The 22,060-nt window shown below is 39.0% G+C and overlaps 1 protein-coding gene across 11 annotated transcripts in view; it reads left to right on the top strand.

Annotated features, from left to right (window-relative positions):
• The window catches only part of SGIP1 (SH3GL interacting endocytic adaptor 1), a 211,607-nt gene that overhangs the window by 108,092 nt on the left and 81,455 nt on the right, over nucleotides 1-22,060 (top strand). For all 11 annotated transcript variants that reach the window (XM_060023453.1, XM_060023445.1, XM_060023466.1 and 8 more), the window contains 3 exons: nucleotides 1,676-1,732; nucleotides 5,339-5,393; nucleotides 6,107-6,282. In XM_060023453.1, coding sequence (XP_059879436.1) covers nucleotides 1,676-1,732; nucleotides 5,339-5,393; nucleotides 6,107-6,282 — 288 coding nt within the window. The remainder of the gene's footprint in view (nucleotides 1-1,675; nucleotides 1,733-5,338; nucleotides 5,394-6,106; nucleotides 6,283-22,060) is intronic.

Below are 22,060 nucleotides of genomic sequence, written 5' to 3' on the forward strand. Positions count from 1 at the left end.
GCAAAGAAGACATACGCAAACAGATTGGTAAAGTAGAAATTTTAAAAGAAAGCAAATATGACAAAAAGAAAATAGGAACCATGTCCATTCACTATGAGAGAGATTTTTTTTTTATTATTAGACGGCACATTATTCGATGGACCATGTCCTCAAAAGCAGCTTCATAGCTCATACAGGTGCAGAGTTGATGTGGCAGGTTTTTAAAGCAAGCTTTGTTCCAAGAAGAAAGAATGTCATTGAAGCACTAATTCAATGAAGGCAATTCTGTGAGAAGGTTAAAATGATGTAGTCTGACGAAGTACATTATCTTTGTCAGGAGCAAGACACAGACGAAGAGGGGTACCAGCCCTGTATTCTGGGGCGCTGGTTGGTGGAGGTGGGGCAGAGTTGCTGCATTTGTAAATTCCAGTACAGTGTTAGTGTACAGGAAGAGAGAGGAAGATAATGAACACATTATTCCCTAGGCACTTCACCCTTACTAAACAACTGTTAGTTCTTAGAGTGCCCACTCAACACGCAGTAAGTATTACTCAGTGATGATGGTTACTAGGTTACCTCTGATTTGGTTTTCTAGTGATCCTATATGCATAGATGCAAAGCTTTCTTCTCCTGCCTATTTGTCAAATTAAGTGTCAGCTGTTCACATTTTATTTCAACTGGCCTTCATTTGTGACTGCGAAATTACGTGTCCTGTCCTCAAGCCCCGTGTGTCACGTCAGCATCTGATGCGTGTTGTTGTGAGATCTGCGAGTGCTCTGTGACATACTGTTGCTCCATGTGCCAACTACAGGAATGTTGTTGAATGGACTGTCCATTACAAACCTCATTTGCGTTTTTGTCCTTTGCTCACAAGAAGTAGAGAATCCCAGGAATTTCAATTTGGATGATGCCACATCCTTGGTCAAGTTCTCATGGCCATACATGTCATGGTTGTCTAGGGACCAAAATAGAACTTTAAGACAACCCTGAGAGGACAATGCTGATACCCAGTCACTTGTAATGATGTGTGCTCATGGAGGCTTAGGATGCATGGATGATAGAAATCCACTCTTAATCCTCAAATTCTATATTAATAATTTGGTAAGAAAAGCCACTTGAAAGAATATCAGCACTATTTTTAAAACTTACAGGCTGAATTAACTAATTTGGAGCTGATTTCCTTTATATTCTGTCAAGTGGGTAGTTAGGAAAAAGTTGAGTCAGTGTCAGAAAAGTTAAAAGAAGACTAGTTAATGGCTTGGATGAATACTCTTTGGATCTGTTGGAACTAATTGTATATGAGAGTAATGTAGAAGTCAAAATATTTCCATTTAAATGTGTATATACATCTGGGTATATCCCCTAAGGTATAGAGGATTAAATTATAACGTAGGTGCTGCTGACTCTCTAGTAATTGAATAAAATTTGAACAGCTAGTTGTTAATATCTCTATGCTTAGGTATCCTACAGTCTTTTGTGGAATAAGTGTGTAAGTTCTTTTATGCAGTGTCACAGCAGCTCAGTTTACCATTCAGTTACACCAATGTGGCTGCTTAATAGGCTGCTCTAATTTGTCTTTCTAGTGTTGGATTTGGATAGCTCTTGCTAAATACAGATAAGAGTGAAGTGTTCTTTGTTCCTTTTTTTTTTTCATTCAATTGTTTCTCTTCTAAACGTATTTTCAAATTTATTACAGAAGAAAAGCAATGGGGCACCAAATGGATTTTATGCGGAAATTGATTGGGAAAGATACGTGAGTATCAGAAGATTGTTTGTCTTTATAAATATTTCAGAATGTGAAAACGAGTCGAGGCATTCTTGTATTTAAAATAGGACACAGAAATAAGTGAAACACCTCATTAGGAAGTGCCGGCACAGTTAGCATGCCGGCACAGGTAGCAGTTAACAGCACTAGAGTCTATTAGACCTGGGTTCAAGTCCTGGCCCCTCCATATATCACCTATGTGTGGCTTTGGTTATTTGCTGGCCAGCAAAAATGAAGTCAGTAGTTATTTTATAGCACTGTCGCGAGGATTCATTGAGCTAATTATTTGCAGAATATTTCAGTAGGCTGCCTAGCCTGTAATATGTGTTCAAAAAATGCTTTTTAAAATATTAACTCCAGATGTTTCAGTCCTGGTTATATTTCTAAGTGGCTTTCAGTATTGGGCCTTGATTTCATAATGTCCTAGTCCATTCGGGCGGCTCTAACAAAAATACTAAAAATTGAATGGCTTGTAAACAACAGATATTTAATTCTAACAGTTCTGGAGCCTGGAAGTCCAAGATCATGGTACCAGCAGATTTGGTGTCTGGTTGAGTGCCCACTTTCTGGTTCATAGAAGGCACCTTCTAGCTGTAACCTCACTGGGGTCTTTTTTATAAGGTCACTAACCCCAACCATGAGGACTCCTGCCTCGTGACCTAATCACCTCCAAAGGCCCCACCTCCTAATACCATCACCTTGGGGTTTGGATTTCAACATATAAGTTTGGGGAGAATACAAACCTTCACACCATAGCTCATGATAATTATTATAGCCTCGTGGTACAGATTTTTCTTAGGTCAAATGACAATCACTTGTTGCTTCTCAAGGAGCGAAGGTGAATCCCAGCTGAGACCTAAATTCTCCTCATAATTCCCCCAGAAAGCAATTAACCTCATCACCACACACTTCACCAACCACAACAAAATGGACACAATGGCTCTTAGATTTCTAATCATAGAAAACGTGTAGACCATATTCACATCCAAAATCATTTCTATTGCATAGTAAGTGCCCAAATTCACAATCCCTACAGAATGCCTTTGTACTTATACCTTAGGTGACTGTCTGGCCCAGCCTCCCCTTTCATAAGAATTAAGATTGATGTTAATGCTTTTGCACATTTGTTAATAAGAAGAATTTTATTTTTATAATAACAACCACCATTTATAATATTATATGCTACTGAATTCTTACCACCTTAGAAGGTAAATACTACATTATCTGCATTTTAGAGAAAAGAAAACTGAAGCTCAGAAAGGTTAAATTCTTCATGCCACTCGTGCAGTCCAAAACATGTCATTCTGTCAACCTCATTACCTGGTCCTCTCTTATATTTGTTTCCCAGAATTGAGATCTTTTGATATTTTTAGCAGTTTAATTCCCTAGATCTATGATAGCCCCTATGTTATCCTACATCCAAATTGTTCACAAATAATGTTATAAAGGAAGTTACTAAAGATATTAAGGAAGGATGATTTCTTTTCTCAAAATTAACACTTTTTCACCCAGAAAGATTTTTGTTATGTTTTGTAGAATTCTTTAATATACAGGAATGGGATACTCTAAGCAAACAAGAAGCATGATAATTAAAATACGAAATTACTCATCAAGTACTTCTGCTACCCCATCTAAACTCTAAACCCTAGTGCTGTCCTGTCAACATGTAAGTGTTTAAATGAAGCAGAATTTCCCTCGAATTTGCTTGGTCCTAAAAAATACTCAGGTCACAGGAATTGTGCTTGTAATTATACACTAGACTCCACTTTCTCTAAGTAATAATAAAGGTTTTATTCTTAATAGATTATATCATCGTGTTTTTGGCAGGGAAGGCCTAGGGAAGGATGTGGCCTTCAGGCAAAGCCCTAAAGTTTAAGTAGGTTTAACTGACTGCACATTTGAGGGAGGAGACTTCCAGGCAGAGAGAAGGACATTTATGAGGACCCTGAAGTGGGAAAGAGCTTGCAGCAATCAAATCATAAACGTTAATAGTGGGAAGAAGGCCTTGTGAGAATCAGGCAGGGCCTTGTGGGCTGCACAGTGGTGCTGACTATTATTCTAAGTGCAGTGAGAAGCCAGGGACAGGTTTTTAGCAGGAAAGTAACCTTAATACACTTGCATTTTAAAAGTAGCTTTGAGTACTGAAAGGACAGAGGGAGACAATAAATGCCCAATAAATGGCAGCTTTTCCATGGCGTTCAGGCCCGCTTCTCTCTCCATGGTCATGGTATGTCTTTTGCTTCAGTGACTCCAAAATCTCTCTCTCCAGCTCTGTCTTCTTTACTTCCAGGCCTATGACCTCAACTACAAGAGGCTGCCCTTGAACTCTGCACCCTTTTCCTCTCTCAGGCATAGAGTTGAGCCTCAAAATACCTGGGATCAAGGCCCAGGTCTACCATTTGCTGGGTGTGTTTCCTTGAGAAATGGCGTCTAATTCCTCTTAGTTTCCTCCTTGGTGAATGGGATAATTCTTTCTGCATATGATTGTTATGAAGGGACAGTAAAATAAAGCGTGGGTCACAGTACTTATCATATAATAGGAACTAAAGTATGATAATTCTAATCCCAGTCATGCAAACTATCTTTTATCTTTCCTGTCTTTTTCCTAAAAATGTTACTCGCCTTCTGTTAGAATGAGTTCAGCCAGGAGTACTCCCAGAATTTGAGGATAGCAATCTCAGAGTCTTCTTGAACCTTCCATTTTCTTTTTCTCTTATGACCAGTCTGTTACTAAGAACTAACAAATTGTCCTTCCAAATGTCCTTGATTCTTCCCTTCCCACCACAAACAACTTGGTCATTTACTTAGCACATCTCACCTGAATTGATGCAAGCATCTTAAATTAGTTTTCCTTTCTCCAGTTTCTTCTGTCCCCAATATATCCTGAAGCATATTTCCTTAAGATTCTGCTTTCAGCGTGTCCTACCTTAATTGAGAAGCTGCAGTAGCCATATCAAGTTCAGACTCTTCCCCCAGCATATTGCTCCCCAGCCCCCAGCCATGGTCTTCTTTTCCATGGTCTCCCACCATACAGCTTCCTTTCCAGTCCTGTCATTGTCACCATTGCCTCTCCTTTTCCCTACAGGAATCATACTGTCCATTCCTGCCTTGGTGTCTCGGTACAGGCTCTTCCTCACCACTGACTCCCCTCTCCTCTCCATCTGGCCCGAAAGGCACACACAGACTCTCTAATTCTTCCAAACCTCACAAATTTCCTCTCCTTTCAAACTCCTATCACTGATGTTTTGTGTTTCATATTTTTTTGAACTTTTGCTTACCAGAATACAGTCGAAAGATAATTTGCATTTTGTATCCCTGCCATGTTGCTCAGCATAGTCTTTGGCTTACAGGAAATGCATGATAAATTCTGTTTGAATGTTTTCTTTCATTGACAGTTGATTCCTAGTTTATTTTCCCAATAGGAAGACTCTCCAAATATCCGTGAGTAAATATCTAAACATATAGGGCCCAGCACTCACCTCCAAAACAAGAGACAAGTCTATACCCTTAACTGGAAGACGCTTGAAGGAAAATGAATAATTCCTTTATCATTGTCAGGATAATAATTGCTTAATGTGCACTTGTATTTTATAGAACTCACCTGAGCTGGATGAAGAAGGCTACAGCATCAGACCTGAGGAACCCGGCTATATCCTTTCTTTATATTTTAATTTTCATTTTCATTTGCTCTCAGCAGGGTGATAAATTTTGTATTGAAAAGGTGCTGAAACCCAAGCTTCTCAAGTCCTGTTGTCCCTTGTATTAGAGATGAATAAGCAGCACAGAGAACAGCCTGATCACTAACAAGCAGGCATTTTGCCTTGCTCTATTCATAGAAAAGAGAGAGTGAGGAGAAAGAGAAAAGTTGTGCTGAAAAACAGTTGTACAAATTGCGGGTACTGGGTTGTCTGCTGAAATCCGATACGACAACGTCACTAATGGTGGCTGGAAAATAGCTCTGACTTGTGCTTTGCCTGCAAACCATCTCTGGTAAGAGCAGGTCACACTCTGAAGCAGTTAAAAATCATCACAAATCATCAGTAGAGAGGCCTTCCTGTCTCCACAGTAAGAGGAAGTTCCCGTGGGCCTGTCACGCCTGTCACTGTGTGTGCTGAGTGAGACACAAATGGCCAACTTTGTAACCATTGCTCCTTGAAATTCACCATCCTTAATCCTGCTCCAAGGAAAGGTGAATAAATTCTAACTCTCTCCTTCTTTACCCTTTGATTTTTGTTTGTTTTGCTTTGATTTTCTACCATCTAAGGATACTTCTGCTGCCTCTATGTGCAGTCACTCATGTCTTATACTCATCATTGCCTCCCAGTAGAAAAAAAGAGTTATGTATCTTTAACTGTGTTCTACCTACCAAAGGAAAGCACTTTTATTCTTCAAGCGAATCGGAAGAGGAAGAAGAATCACACAAGAAGTTTAATATCAAGATTAAGCCATTGCAAGCTAAAGACATTCTTAAGAATGCTGCAACTGTAGATGAACTGAAGGCATCAATAGGCAACATTGCACTTTCCCCATCACCAGTGGTGAGTGGATTTTATTTCAAGCTTTGGTGAGGTTGGACAGAGAACTGTGCTCTGCCCATACATGTTAAGTAGATCAGAAACTTCTTAAACTGAAGGCTGCATATGGTCACCATTTTATGAAGTCTATAAACCTGAAGCAGCTCGTTCTAGCCATGGAAAGTTATGCTCATTCTATATTGCAGTTTCTGTGCTTTTCAAAATGGTAAAAATGCACGAGATCACATTTCTTTTTGATGTTTTCCTGCAATCACTTTTCAGAGAAGGAAAGAATAACATAAAGATTATCCAGACTTACTCCTGAAACAATTAAAAACGATATGAAGTATACAAATTTACTAATAGCGATTTTTAAAAACACATCTTAATGTCATCTCTTATGATATAAAACATAAAAACTCATGGAAAGAAAACCAAGAAAATTGCTTTTTTTTAGGAAAATAAAAACCCTTTTCATTGCTAATGCTTCAAAAAGAAATATTAATCTAACATCATAGATCATAGTCTAAAAAGATATTAAAACTCATAAGCTTCATTATATTTTATTATCAAATTGTCTTAAATAATCTCATCATTTAGGCACCTCAGATACAGGTACGCCTTATTTATATTAATCAAATTCGTATTTTTCTACAAGTTGTACTTCCTTCTCCAATTCTCATCTACTAAATTTCTCTAATTGCTGCATTCTGAGTTCCAACATTTACAGTGTTTTCTCTGTAGTACTTGATAAATGCTGCAATTGTTTTCTAAAAATAGCTGTGAAGAGCAGATGAAGGCTCTCATACTAGGAGCTAAGATGTTCTTGGCTTCTTGGCATCTTCTTTAGAGAAATGTGCTCTCCCTGCAGCATTTCCCATGAACGAGGTAATTAATAAATGCTGAACCATTCTTGAGATGCTTCTGGAATATCTCGACTAACCTTTCTAAAGGAGTTGTAATCACCCATCCTTTGGGAATAAATGTTTGCCTGCCTGGGATGAATAAAGTCTACAAAGATGCCTTCTTTAGTGCTTAGTGCTTATAATGGCCTTTACCACTACGGTTAGGGTCAACTAACATGATTGCTAATAGTAGTCAACCACAGCAAATGATATTTCAGGTAATTTTTAATCATACTCACTTGCCATCTTAAGATGTTTTCTTGAAAAGGGAGGCATAACATGTATTAGTTTTCTTTCCCTTCTGCCATGGAGGGTACAGATTTTAAATTCACATGTTGGTCTACAATACAGGTGATTTCTAGTAATAGGGGCATTTTAACTGTACACACTTTCACTTTTCAGTTAACATCTTTCAAATCATTTTTTACTTACTAAATCATTTTTTATCAATCGTAAAAGTTTATTTCAATGCCTGAAACCAGTTTATATCCACTTCTCTATAGAGTGTAATAAACCTAGTGGTCATTTGAAAGCTACCAGGATAAGTGTAAGAAGGCAAGTTCATGGGGTTCAGTGAACAAATTTCTGTGAAAGAAAACTTATTAGAACGATCCCAGACATGTGTGGGATATATTTGCTGAAAGCTAGTTGACTCTTGGAAAGGGGAAGTCCCATCTATCAAAACGGATATGCCTGCCCAAGTCATTCCTCCTACCAGATAATGAGGGTACAGCAAGGAGAGTGGTTGTCACTCTGAGCTCTTCCCAACACCAGTTTTTAAAGTGATATATTGACATGACGTGGCTGAGACTGACAAAATGATATTAGGGAAACAATGTTAAAACTAGATGGAGACACCCAGAGAAGTAATCCCAGGGTTAGGCAATTCCTGCAGCCCCACAAACCAAGGGATCCCCCCCCGACTACTGCCTCCACACTCCCAGCTGGTTCCCTCTAATGTGAGAACCTGGCTCTCTCATTACTCTGATTCCCAAAGAGTTGTGATTTTTGACATTTACTGTAAGAAAATGAGCTGTGATTGTTGCTTTAGGGAAAGGTAGGCACGTTTCTGGATAAACATAAGTGTAAAGAGCGATTGGACTGGAAACATATTCTTGGCTTTAAAATCCATGCCCTCTTCTAGATAACCCATAACCAAATATAGGTGTATTTCACCAATGACATAGGTAGAACTTTATCTCCAGAACTGGATAAATAGAAATAACTTTCTGAAATCCAGTTAGTGCCATGATAAAAATGAGGAATGCTTTGCACAGCTTTAGATGTTTCCAGCCAAGCAATCAGACATTCACACAGCTACACTTAATGCAGGTACAAAAAGAGAAATAGGACCTATACCAGTTAATGATATATCAGAATATTTCATTTAGGCTATGGTTCTTACGCTACAAAAGCATCAATTGTTACACTACTAGAAATAAAGAAAATTCCAAATGGTAAGCTATTCATAACAATGTCTTATGTTGAATTTCTGATTTCTATTTCTTTTGAATAATTTTAAGATAAAGTTGTGTTTCACTTGTTCTTTTCATCTATCTGTGAATATGTATTAATGAATTGTAACCCATTTGATATCTCTTATCATGAATTGATTTTCATTTTATTTGGATAGGTTTCCTGTATACACATCATGGTCAAATGACTCGATAAATGAATGAAATGAATGAATGGATGGATGAATGTGTCATATATATCTATGTGTATATACAGTATAAACAAACCTATCTGAAAATTACTCCTCCCCAAAACAAAGCTTCAGCAACATAGAAAATCAGGGTTTTAGCGACTGGCAAAAATCCTACTCTACAGACAAATGAACATAATTCTAGTCCAGATCTCACCTGGGCCCTTGATTTTTATATAGAAATCAAGTATAGTATGGACCAGGACAAGGCCAAGCACCAAAAAAGAAGACAGGAGGATGCAGAGGTCAACTCACAGGCAAAAGATGTTAATTTCTATTCTTATCATGTTGTGGTCTCCTAGTAAGATATCATGCTGATATGGTAAAGAAGGAAAATCACCCAGGTTTTAGTTGTTGATTTGGGATCTGTATGAGTTAGAATATTGGTAGAGCTGCTTTAACAGAAACCAAAATAGTCATGGCTTTAAATAAATGGATGATTTATCTCTATCCCACAAAAGAGTCAAAGCTGGTAGGCAGTCCAGATGGGTAATAGAGTCTTGCTCCAGGGGTCATTCAAGAACCCAGGAACTTTCTGTATTATTGCTCTACCTTTTCAAGGATGCTGGTGCCTTACCATCACGAAACACCTCCATGTTCCAGCCTTGGGATGGAGGAAAGGGAAAATAAAAGGCAAGTGGTTTCTTTTAAGTGTTGAATTCAGAAGTTGTACCCATCACTGCCCCCCAGATCCCACTGGCCATAATTTAGTCATATGGCCATATTAGCTGGAAGGGAGTCTGGGAAATGTAGTTTTTGGCTGGATACACATATAACCAGCTAAAATCCAGGGTTCTGTTACTAAAAGATAAAGGAGTGAATGGATATTGGTAGATATTGACACAGTTTCTGTGCCACTATATCTTAAATAATCAGATAAATTTGGGGAGTTATTGGAAAATGGGATTTCCTCCCCATCTATCTTAAAATTATTCCCAGAACCTATTGAAACTAGGAAGTTTCCTTTTAGAGAATTCTAATCACTAATTTCTAAATACCAGTTATGTTATGCTATGTGTTAGCCAGCAGAAGGATGAAAAGAAACAAACTTAAGTAAAATACCAACTTATTTGGTTGATAGAGATGCCTCCAACAGTAATAGTGCTCCTTCTATCTTACAAAGTTCACTGCTTTTTGAGGAAGGCTGTTTCATTGTTGAAAGAAATTTATTAAACCCAAATGCTGTCTCTGTGTAACTTTTGTTCATGTTATAGTTGTGCTCTTTGGAGGATGAAAAAAGGACAGAGTGCCTCCTTTTCTCAACAGGTTTTCCATGCAGCATGCTGACTCCGATTCCAAGTTTAGTGTGCAGGATGTTGGGCTCAATACCTGTGGGGTAGGGTGGGCAGAGGGAGAAGTTAAGCTGTTTTGCACATCCAACAACAGCCTAAGCTAATCACATGGGTAACTTGTGAGCTAGAATGACCCTTCCGGGTTGTCCTGGATTTAGCTGAGATCGATAACCTTTATACAGCTAGTGCTCCAATATGGGCAGGCTAAGAAAGGGGCATGACCTTCGCCAAGGTGGCTCTCTGCAGCTGAGTCAGATCCTGAAGTGTTGACAGTTGAAGGCTGTCTGCCAATAGCACTCCTAACAGCTGTGGGAGAAACCCTTCTGAAGACAAATCTACATGGCATATTTTGGCACCTCTTGTTACCACATTCTTTTCCAAGTGCTTTCTGGCCATTTGTATAAATAATTTCTTCTAGAATCTTGGGTTAATAGGAGGTAGCCGTATAATAATACCCAGGTCTGCCATGTTCTACCTATGTAACCTTAGATAAGTCCTATAATTCTTCTGAGCTTCTATTTCCTTTTCTGTAAAGTGAGGGTAATAATGGTCCTTATGGAATTTTTCTGTAGATTATGGTTGGTCTCTGGAAGAATCAAATCTTCTTTGACTTTTTGTTCCCTGTGCTTAGCACAGTACATGGCACACGTTGGGCATATAGATAGTTATTCAATAAATGAGTGAATGAAGAAAGCACACAGAATATCCTAGTAACAGTACCTGATGTGTACATAGTACTTTGCAGTTGTTTGTTTCTTTATTACTGGTTGTATTGTTCAGGGTTCTCCAGAGAAACAGAACTAACAGGATATATGTATATATGTGTATAGATAGATGAGAGAGAGAGAGAGATGATGCTGATAGATTTATTATAAGAAATTGGCTTCACGTGATTATGGAGGCTGAAAAGTCCCACAACATGCTGTCCACAAACTGGAGACCCAGGAAAGCTGGTGAAATAATTCAATCTGAGCCTCAGCCCTGAGAACCAGAAGACTTGATGGTGCAAATTCCAGTCTGAGGGCCCAAGATGACAAGGTGTGTCCCAGCACAAACAATGAGGCAGAAAAGGGGGGTGAATTCCTCCTTTGTCCACCTCTTTTCTATTCAGACCCTCGATAGATTAGATAATGCTGACGCACATAGGGGAGGGTCACCAATTCAAATGCTAATCTTATGTGGAAACACCCTCACAACACACTCAGACATAATGTTTAATCTGGGTACCTGACAGCCAATCAAGTTGACACATAAAATTAACCATCACACTAATATGTATGTATGTATGTATGTATTTATCTATATCTGTATATACATAATTTTTAAATCTAACTCTTGACCCTTTATTGAGAGTCATGGCTTTGCTCCCCCATTTCTAGTCCCCTGCCCTAAAAGCATTCTGTCTTTTCATATCCTGGATTATAATGTATCTGTATCTCAAGTCTTGAATTCAGTTAAAGAGGTTTGGGCAGTCTCTTGCCTATCTTAGACTTTAATTTTGAACCAAATCTCCACCTTTTAGAGGAACTACTTTTAAATCAATTTTTTCCATACTGGACATTTGTGATTGATATTTCTTTAAACACAAATAGAAACTTTGTACTTAACCCCTGAAGGACCTAGCATACAGTGCCAGCTTATTTTACAGGAAAGATATTAGAATCTGTTAGACCTGAACTCAACCTCTTGCAAACTTAGGCAAGTTTCTTAAACCTATTTGAGTCTCAGTTTCTTCATGTCTAAAATGGGAATAAATGAACACCTACCTTACACGGTAGTCCATCTCTTTCTGCTAATAAAATGTAAAGATCTTTCCTTTAAAGGAGAAGATGGAAGCAGAGATATGAGATAAAGAGTTCTGCTATCTGCTTCCCTTGATACCACACTCCTTACATTCAGGGTAGAAGCAAACCTCTATTATATCTTCCATGAGTGGTTTTGTCCTTAAAAAGTAAAAATTTCTCAAAGGGGCTAAATAAATTAACGGGTGCAATATTGGACTATAAGGAAATATGCCCTTATAAAAACAACAAAATGAAAATTCAATACACAATGGAATACCATTAATTCCCTTTAAGATAATTTGAGGGAGATACAAATAGACACTTATTCCAATGATGTCACAATTACTCAAATAACTGGGCTCTGCCTCTTACCTGGGGTTGCTTTGCACAAGTTACAAAACCTGAGTCATGGTTTCTTCATTAGTAGGTGAAGATAACTCCCATACCTACTTCACAGGGCTATTGTAAGGGTGGCATGAGTTAATATAGAAAACACTCAGATGCTACATTTAGGGATTATTTGATTGTTGTTATTAGAATTGTCTGCAGAGCCTGGGGCATATTTTTAAGAATATCATTAATGGTGATAAATCAGAAAACCCAAATGACCAAAAGTCATTTAGAGCCAAGACCAGTAATTACTCTGAGTATCAAACTGGGAAAATGTGTTAATAAAATAGCTTATTTTGTGATGCCTGTGGATTGGTTTTGAAGCTCACTCCAGAAGCATTCCTGTTTTAGCATTCCTAATTTTGTTTTAACAAAATCCCTTGAATAAGTGTGGTGCTTCTTCAGGAGACCGTACTGAAGGCTAGCATTCCTAATGGGATCCTACATTGTGCATCCCCACCAAATTTATTTCATGGAGAAATGACATAATATTCCAGCCCTCTTCAAATCAATTCACCGAATATTTAGTAAGCACCTTCTGTGTAGCAGGCACTGAGAGCTAGCATCAGAAATATTGGACACACTTGGTCCAACCTTCGTGCTAACTAACTACAAGCTTATCAGAAAACAATGTATAGCTGATGTCACAAGCGGTACATAGAGGTTGAACTTCCCCTTGTGGTCCTGTCTTCACTCAGTCCTGATTGAATATGTGGACCTATGTGGTCAGCTTCCCCTCTGGCCTCCATTTCACAGTCTCCTGACTTCCTCACTCCTCTCAGGATCTCAGAGGTAGACATCTCCGTTTCTTCCAGAACCCACAGGGACACATCTTCAGCGACATGCTTTGCTCCCTAGGTGCTTTGAATCTTGTGGCTCTCATAGCTTTCCTGGAATTGAAAAGACAGATGCTATATTTTAATTCTTGGTGCAATATCATCTTTTCCTTGTGTCATGAGCTGCCGTTGATTCCTTTACTTTTGTTCTTCGGTGAGTCGAGGATCACTGCTGACTTACCTTGAGAAGTTGTCCTTAACTAGAAGCATTTAGTTCTATACTGATTACAAATTTTTGCTCTGGGACAAGTCAGAACTAAGTTTGCATTCTGGCTCTGCACTCATTATCCACATGATCCTGGGTAAGTTACTTAAACCTTTAAGCCCCAGTCAAGGCTTAATCAGGTGTAAAATCATTTTAATAATACTATTCATCTCATAGTATCCTTATAAAAATTAAGGAAGTAGTGCATGTAAAGTAGTTAGTACTTTGTAAGTATATTTATGTAAGGCCCAAAGGAGTTGCTTAGTAAATGATAGCTATTTTTAATCAGAACAATGGAGTGTGTCTCCTGGTGACTACTCATAAACATCCTTAAGGTCAGAGACCACTTAGAGAACTTACGATGGCGATGGTGTTGCTGGTTGGCAGCTATGAAAATTTGCTTACTGATTGTGTTTCAGCTGCTTCACATATGTTCATTAATGTATCCACACAACCACCCTATGAGATAGGTACTATTATTACCCTCATTTTACAGATGAGAAAACTGAGGCATAGAAGAATTAATTAATTCACCCAAGATGTCACAGCTAGTAAGTGAAGTTGCTGAGATTTAAACTCAGAAGTTCTGGTTTCCAATTCAAAAATTTTACCCACTATATTATACTACTTTTGATGAAAGCTACTGTTTCTCTTTCCAGAGGAAAAAATTAAAATTTCAATAATCATACAAAACATTTTACAAATAATTTCTGATTACTCACAAACCCTTTGAAGGCTATCACTATAATGGTGCCTAAAGAGCCCATGTCACTCTACATACACTCTCTCCTGTGTTCCATGTGACAAGAGAGCAAGGCTGAGCTGATAGGTCAGTCAGGCTTAACTGCTTCTGTGTCACCTTTGTTTTAAATGTTAAAGAAAGACACCTTGTTTTTATATGACTCATATATTTCAGTTCCCCTAATCAATCAATCAGCAAGCATTTTTTATATGGATGGTTCATTATAATAATGGTTCATGTTTTACAAAAGCTGTCATGATCAGAAAGATGTAATGAGCCAGCTACACTGTTAAGTAGGCAGGGAGGTGGTGCTCACCTTATTTTACGGAAGACATCAACTCCAAAAGATCAAGAGGCAGCTGAAGTTTCGAGGGCCAGGACTTGAACTCCAGCATCTGCCTCCTTTCTGCCAAGTTAAAAACACAGTATATTAAAAAAAAAAAAAAAAAACAAATAAAAACCACCACAGTATATTTTCTCATCTACATTGAATCAGGGTCTGTGATTCAATTATTTTTAAATTCCTCTCAACTTTAATACTCTGCTGTGCATATTCTGGCCCAAGAATCTCTACGTGAAGTGCTCTGTTTTAGGGGCAGGTTGATGATATAGCAAGGGGACCAAGAAAGAGAGCACTTCCTTGAAGCCCATTGGTCAAGTAGAGAGAACACAGGCTTTTGAGTCCGTATCTTATTATCTCTGTGTCCATGGGCAAGCTCCTTAACTCAGCATCTCAGTTCCCAAGTCTGTAAAATGGGAACAGTAATGCCTACCTTCTCAGGACTGATGTAAAGATGACATGAGATAATGTTGCAAAATGCCCACTTCGGTGCCTATCACCTAGGAAGGGGCTCTATAAGTATCAGTTCCCTTTTCAGCTCCATTTCTCTCTTCCTTAAGCTCAGAGACTTGTGGGAGGAAGAAAGAGAATAAAAATAGCGAGGGAGGACTTGAGCAAAGTCAAGGAGAAGAGGGTTGATAGAAATGATGAGAGAGTAGGAGTTGACCTAGCCTGGCATGTGTGCTACTGCCTCCTCTCTTTCCCCTGCAAAATTCAGTGATACAAGGAATTAAAGAATTTGACATGGAGTTATGAAGGGGCAATTAGTTTAATCTTGTTCCTGGAGATTTGCCATCCATAATGGAGTTATTTAATCAAAAAATCTGGGGAGGGAGAGACAGCTTTTAATTGAGGACAGTCTGGTGCTGTTTGCCTATTCCAGGTGCCCCCCCACCCCCAAATTAGCCTGCCAGCGAGCAAAATCCCTGAATTTGCTGCTGCTTGGTAACACCACCCCCTTTCCTGTCCTCACTTGGGCAGAAGGTTCAGCACCCCATTGAGTTCAGTATAAAACAAAGAGTCATCTGTGAGGGAGGAGAGCTCCAGTCTCCTACACACTGGCATTCACTCCTGGTAGAAACTCAGCACGGTGCAAGGGGAAGGTAAAGATTGCATGCATTCTGATGCTAAGCGCTCAGCCCAGACCTCCAGTACAACGAGTTGGAGGGGAGAGGCTCAGCTTGGCTTCAACGCATCAAACATGATTTGGGTTGGGATTAGATCAGGGATGTCAAGCATGAAGCATATAAACTGCCACTCCCCTTCCAAACCCTCAGCAGACATTGCAACTAGATCCCACATCCCAGATGTAGTCTGAGAAGCCCCCTCTAGACAGAGCTGCAAGCAGCCTGGCCAAAATCTTCTGGAGTTGGCACATGAGATGTATCTCTTTTTTTTCCAGGCCTTATAGAGAAGGATAGTTGGGGAGATGGGTGGGATCTTCCTTTTTCAAAATATATTCTTCTCTTTCCTGCATTATAGTAAGCCGTGCGACTTACTCGCAGAAGAATTTGTTTCATATCTGATATGTGTATGTTCTTTCCTTCATTACTAACTATTTTTCCTTAGGGAATTCTCTGTTGCTTCCATTCCCTGACATTTAAAATTAAAATATCATTTTTCCAAACCCTTATGCCCAGCCTACGATGGTAAGAAGAAATCCCTGAGCTGTTGTATGTTCTGATTTCCTTGAAAATGAGCAGAATATTAATTCAATCTGGATTGCCTCTGTTATTATTTCTCCAACTAATACTGGTTGTACCCTCTGAGTACCTGGTATTTTGCTTCCCTTTGTGAGATGTAAGAGTTAGAGTTTCCTTGCATAACTGCAGATTCTTTCATTGTGTTCTTCTATCTCAGACAACCTAATCTGATTGGGGGTTCCAGAAACATGAACACCAGGGTCAGAGACCTTAACCCTCAATTTCTGTTACCAACTTAAAATCTAATTGAATGAAACAATAGACTTACAATATTGACACACATAAAAATGTTAGGATGTCCTCAACCAGAGGTAGCAAATCTTGAATTATATGCTTTCAATCTTTTAATTACAATGCTAATTGTAATCCAAAAGACTAATTTTTCTATCTTTAAGGTCTTCTGCTTTGGTTGTGTTAGTCCTACCAGTGTAGAGTTGAATTTAAAACCATTTTTATTAGTTAATGGTGTATTCGGGATAGAATGGGCCCTGTAAAGAAGCAATCATTTTGGAAAATAAGTTTGTAACAGAAACATAACTTGTGAACAATTCAGCAAGTGTTGGGTTAATGACAACTCATCCTGCACCCAGAAGTTATAGGTTCTTACTCCTGCCTTAATGGGGCCTTTCCTCTAGAGTCTAGGACACTGAATGGCATATAATAGGTACTTAGAAAATACCTGTTGGCTGGGAATTCCTTGGCAGTCCAGTAGGCGCTTTCACTGCCAGGGCCCCGGTTCAGTCCCTGGTTGGGGAGCTAAGATCTCACAAGCCACGCGGTGCAGCCAAAAACAAAACAAAACAAAACAAAATTTGTTGGTTGATTGAACAGAAGGGTGCTCTTCACTGTGGGAAGTATACGGAACTTGGTGTTTCACTGGGATATAAGACAACTTATATCCCTCGCATTATTTTATAAAGAGAGAAAGTTTTTTATCTTTTCCCCTTCAGTTCAACCAAGTTTTTCTTCATTATCAGATGGATGATCAGTATGAACAATAACTGTTCTTCTCTTATAGGAGTTATCTGTAGGTTCTTTTCTAAAGTTTATTAATGTGTCCTTTTCTGAGGCTGCCAGTTTTTTGTCATAATTCTCTTCCCCTAATCCCATACATCCTAATGAGATGTCTGCTTTCTCATCTCAGATTTCAGTCACTTAGTGGTCCATGACCTTGAGAATAAAGGGTAGATACTTTATTATCTTTTTACACTGTTATATTTATTTTTATACTAAAGAGTTTCTATAAATGTATGAATAATAGTATAAAAATAAGTATAACAGTATAAGAAAAAAGGATCTATCCCCTTGTTCTTTAAAGGAGAATTTTTTTTTTTTTAGTGCCAGAAATAATCTACAGCAATGAATGTACTTTTTCATTGTTTTAGAAAAAAAAACTTAGAGTGCGAATCACCCATATTAATTATGTCAGAAAATGTTTCCTCAAAGACTGGGGGAAATTTCATTTCTAAACAGAATGAAGGTGAAGTTTCCTTCTGTCTCTTATATTATCTAAAGGACAGTCACTAACTGGACCTTAAGAACTACTGTTTCAAATCAGCCACCAGCACAGTTGTGGTACAGAGCTGTGCACGCCAGTCTGAGCTACTTGTCCTGAAGTGGCCGACACAGAGGGAAGGCATCATGGACTGGTCTCATTCTGTTTTGTCCAGTTGAAACTCTCTACCTCCCAGCCTGTGTGAAGCCCATCTTTATTTTATTTTATTTTTAGCATGGTACATGGGGAATCAAAAGAAGCTTCCAAACAGTAGTGAAAAACAACAACATATGTCACATCCAGGCATTTTCTGGTCTTGTTTCATCTGTTTCATCAATGCCTCTTCTCAGCAACCAAGAGTGACTAAACGTCCATGCTGAGAACTCCTGATTGGGAGCAGAGCGAAGCCAGTCTTCACATTGGCCTTCAAGACCCTCGCGGTGGGGACACCACGACCCCAGACTAACACCTGCCACTCTTCCTTCTCACACCACCCCTCCCAGCTCCCTGGCTGTGCCCTCTTCCTCTAGATACTGGCACTGCCACCTCCCTCTCAGCTTCCGATGCTTGTTCAAGTCACCTTCTCAATGAGGCCTCTCCTGACCATCTTATTTAAAATCACAAAACTCTCTACCCTGGTATTCCCAAACCCTTATATTTTTTCTACTTTTTAAAATTGCATTTATCATCTTCTAAAATACTAAATACTTTGCTTACTTATTATATTTATTATTTATTATCTATTTCCTCCCCTGCCCCCCAAAAAGCTCATTGAAGTTTTTTGTTTGTTGTTCCTATGGTTTTGTTCACCAAGGTACCAAGAATAGTGTCTGGTCTTTATTAGGTACCCAATAAATATCAGTTAATGGTTTAATAAATGAATAAATAATCCTTTTGCTCCTTGTGAATACCTGACTATTCATACATAACTGATAGGAAGTGGTTATATCTATAAAAAATCTCATTAGCTAAAATATAGACTCAAAATATAGCTATCCTATTTTTAAGGTTAAACAATTGTGGACTCTTAAAAAGCTTCTAAATTAGATCTGGCTTTTTGTGTCTTGATCCCACTCTGTGAAACTCGATGCCAAAAATTCCCATGGCAGCTCAGTTCCTTGTTCAGAGGACAGGGGTGTATTTAGAGCACAAAATCTCCATGTAAGGATCATTGAAACTCTGGTGTATATTTTCTCTATTCACCTCAGTTAGCTTTGGTCTGGGTCTCCAACAGAATTCAGTTTTAAATGCTGCAGATTTCATGCAGAATGAAGGCTTCAACAAGCCCTAACTTGAATGACTACTTGCATTAGAAAGTGACTTAGGATAGTGCAGCCAGAGAGAGACTCCATCCGCAGAGGGCAGGGGTCTGTGTGCTCCTTGGAAAGCTTCCTGGATCATAAGGATGAGCTACCTTTCAACAAGGCTTGCAAATTGGAAAATTATATTATCTCAGGCCATAGGACAGGAACATCCCTGCACTTAGAGACAGTGGTTATATTTTAGGTATATATATTGTTCAATCCAAAAATTCACTGACTTTGTTTCTGTGAACACGAGTACCTGGAGGTATACATGTCTTTTTTGTTTCTTTTATTATCTTTTCCATAATTAAAAATCATTCTGATGCTATTAGTTCATTTTAAATCAAGAAATATCTTTGCTTTCCCCAAAGGAGAATTGTCTTGTCATGTTTTATCTTTGGTTGTTTAACATTCTGAAGAAACTCTTAAGCCCAACAGCCATAGCCTAGGTGTTGATAGCTGCTAACAATTAAAACAACATATTGAATAAAGATGGTTTAATCATCATCTAGCCTGGAGTGGGCAGGAGGGGAGGGCCCTTATCACTCATGTGTTCATGTTTATTCTTCTGATTCTAATTTAATAAAATGAACTTAATTCTAGAAAGAGGCTGAGAAATTTACCTATATAATCAGAGTTTAATTCTAAGATCTGACACCATGCCTAAAAATACAAGCTCACTCTCTGAAAAGTTCATTCCCTGTGACCTGCTATGATAGACAGGCATGACCTATTTAACTCCTTCCATTGGAAAACTCCAAGATTATTTTCCAGGCTCTGTGATCTGCAAGCTATTAGCTCTGTTGTTTCTAAATCCCAGTGCTGATAAGGGCCAGGGGAATTGGGTTGTGCCATGAGCCCACCCCTGCCCAGGCTTTCTGGAGTTAGACAAGCTGGGATCTAGTCCCACTCTCATCCTTTGTAACCGCGTGACCTTGGAACGCAACTGACCTTCCTTTTCCTCACTGGTAAATTAGAAATAATAATGACACCAACCTCATAAGGTAAAACAATAATAGTAAATTCTCAGTGAATTTTATCTGTCACTATCATCCATATCTTTTAATCCTCACAACTGTTCTATAAGATAGCAATCATCCCTACTTTACAAACTAAGGAACTGAGGAACAGTATGTCTTGCGCAAAAGCAAGCAGAAAATAAGGGGTTAAGCTAATTTGAATACATAAAAACTTTTGCACCTCCTTCCATGACAACTTCTTTGAAGCTATTTGATTTTAACCCCAAAATTCTTTCTGTTTGTAAATCAAGGACCTGGACCTTAAGCATTTTCATTTTTCTGTGCTACTTCGCAAGGGTCTGGGTCTGAAAGCAGCACCTAGGATGTGGGCCCTATCTTGAGCCTCAGTTATGCTGAAACACTCGTTTTCTTTTTGCTATAGGAGAGCATTGAGAGCTGGTCACATAGCTTTACACCAGTGTTTGTGCAAAGCTGTGCTAATTCCTTGGAGCCTTGGTAACACATCAGCCCCTGAGGTCACTAATGGGCAGAAAGATCAACAGTTAAATAGGAGCTAAGTGACACATTTATAGGAGCTGGTGAAGGAACCATTACAACTGGGGCCATACCCCTTGGGCTATATATTATATACAATTCAGCCTTATTTCAGAGAGCAATTCATCTTTCTATATTTTCTTTTTCTTTTTCTTTTTTTTTGCGATACGCGAGCCCCTCACTGCTGTGGCCTCTCTCATTGCGGAGCACAGGCTCCGGACGCGCAGGCTCAGCGGCCATGGCTCACGGGCCCAGCCGCTCTGCAGCATGTGGGATCTTCCCGGACTGGGGCACAAATCCGTGTCCCCTGCATCGGCAGGCGGACTCCCAACCACTGTGCCACCAGGGAAGCCCCCCATCTTTCTATATTTTAAAAGACACTATGCTTCAAACATTTGTATAATGTTTTAATGACCACAAAAATAAAATTCATAGACATGCTTTGAGTGCCTACTGTGTGACTTGCACTCTGTTTGGGGCTAGACAGAGGTTATTCATAACCATTACTGGGAGCTAATAATCGAATGGAGACATCTAAATAATACAGAACAAAATAAGAACTGCAAAAATATATACTACCCGTTTGTACCTCTGTTTTCTCTGAGGCTAATAAATGCCAGGGAACAATTTATTCTAATTGGAAAGGCCCTTGGGGAAGGCCCTCATAGAGGATATGTTACTGGCCCTGAAGAATAAGTAAGATGGTAATTGAGAGGGAGGGAAAAGGCATCAAGGCTGAAGAAGCAGCTTGAGCAGAAGGCAGGGAAGTGTGAGTGTACTACAAGTTCAGGAGACGAGAAGGAGTGTCTGCAGCTAAGTGTAGGCTTCATACAGACAACAGTGGAAGACGAGGGAGTGAAGGTAAGATGAAGCCCACCACAAAGGCATTAAATTACAGAATGGAGGTTGCATTCTATTTTCTGAATAATAGAGCAGTTTTTGCAGGGCAGAGTAATACATTGACTTCAGTATTTTTGGAAAATAATTCTAGGGATGGTACAAAGGATGGATTTAGGAGATGAAATATGGAGGAGCTTGGTGGAGTACTACTGTCGGCAAGAAATGAAGCCCTCATTAAGGCAGCTGTGGAGGAAAGAAAAGAGCATTCCCAGGGGCCAGGGACCACTCACCAGGAAAATAATTTGTCATTGCCCAATGCGGGGTGGGGACAAATGAAGGATGGGATGGAAAAACTGATGGTTCTAGCCAGAGTATCTTGGGAGAAGATACTAGGTACCAGGTTCCCTGACAAGATTAGAATTTTGGGAAAATCTCACATTTTAGTTTCATGCTTGGCTGCAATGCATTCATGGAATTTTCCCGCTCCTCTCAATATTACAAAGCATAATTCTCTATTTTGAAAGTACAAATCTATTTGATAAAAGTAAACCATTCAAAAGAGAGCTTAGAATGTGCTCAAATGGCGACCACGCCTATGTCCTCTAGCACTTGAACTTGGACAGGAGGCAAAACTACCTCAACCCATCTTAGGTTTTCAGCTGGGACTCTTCAGCAAAAAGACAGAATTAACAAGAGGAAAATGAACATAAGTTTATTAACATGTCTATTCCTTTATACCTGGCAAAC

Source organism: Delphinus delphis, chromosome 1 (genome assembly GCF_949987515.2).
Source record: "Delphinus delphis chromosome 1, mDelDel1.2, whole genome shotgun sequence".
NCBI classification, from domain to species: domain Eukaryota; kingdom Metazoa; phylum Chordata; class Mammalia; order Artiodactyla; family Delphinidae; genus Delphinus; species Delphinus delphis.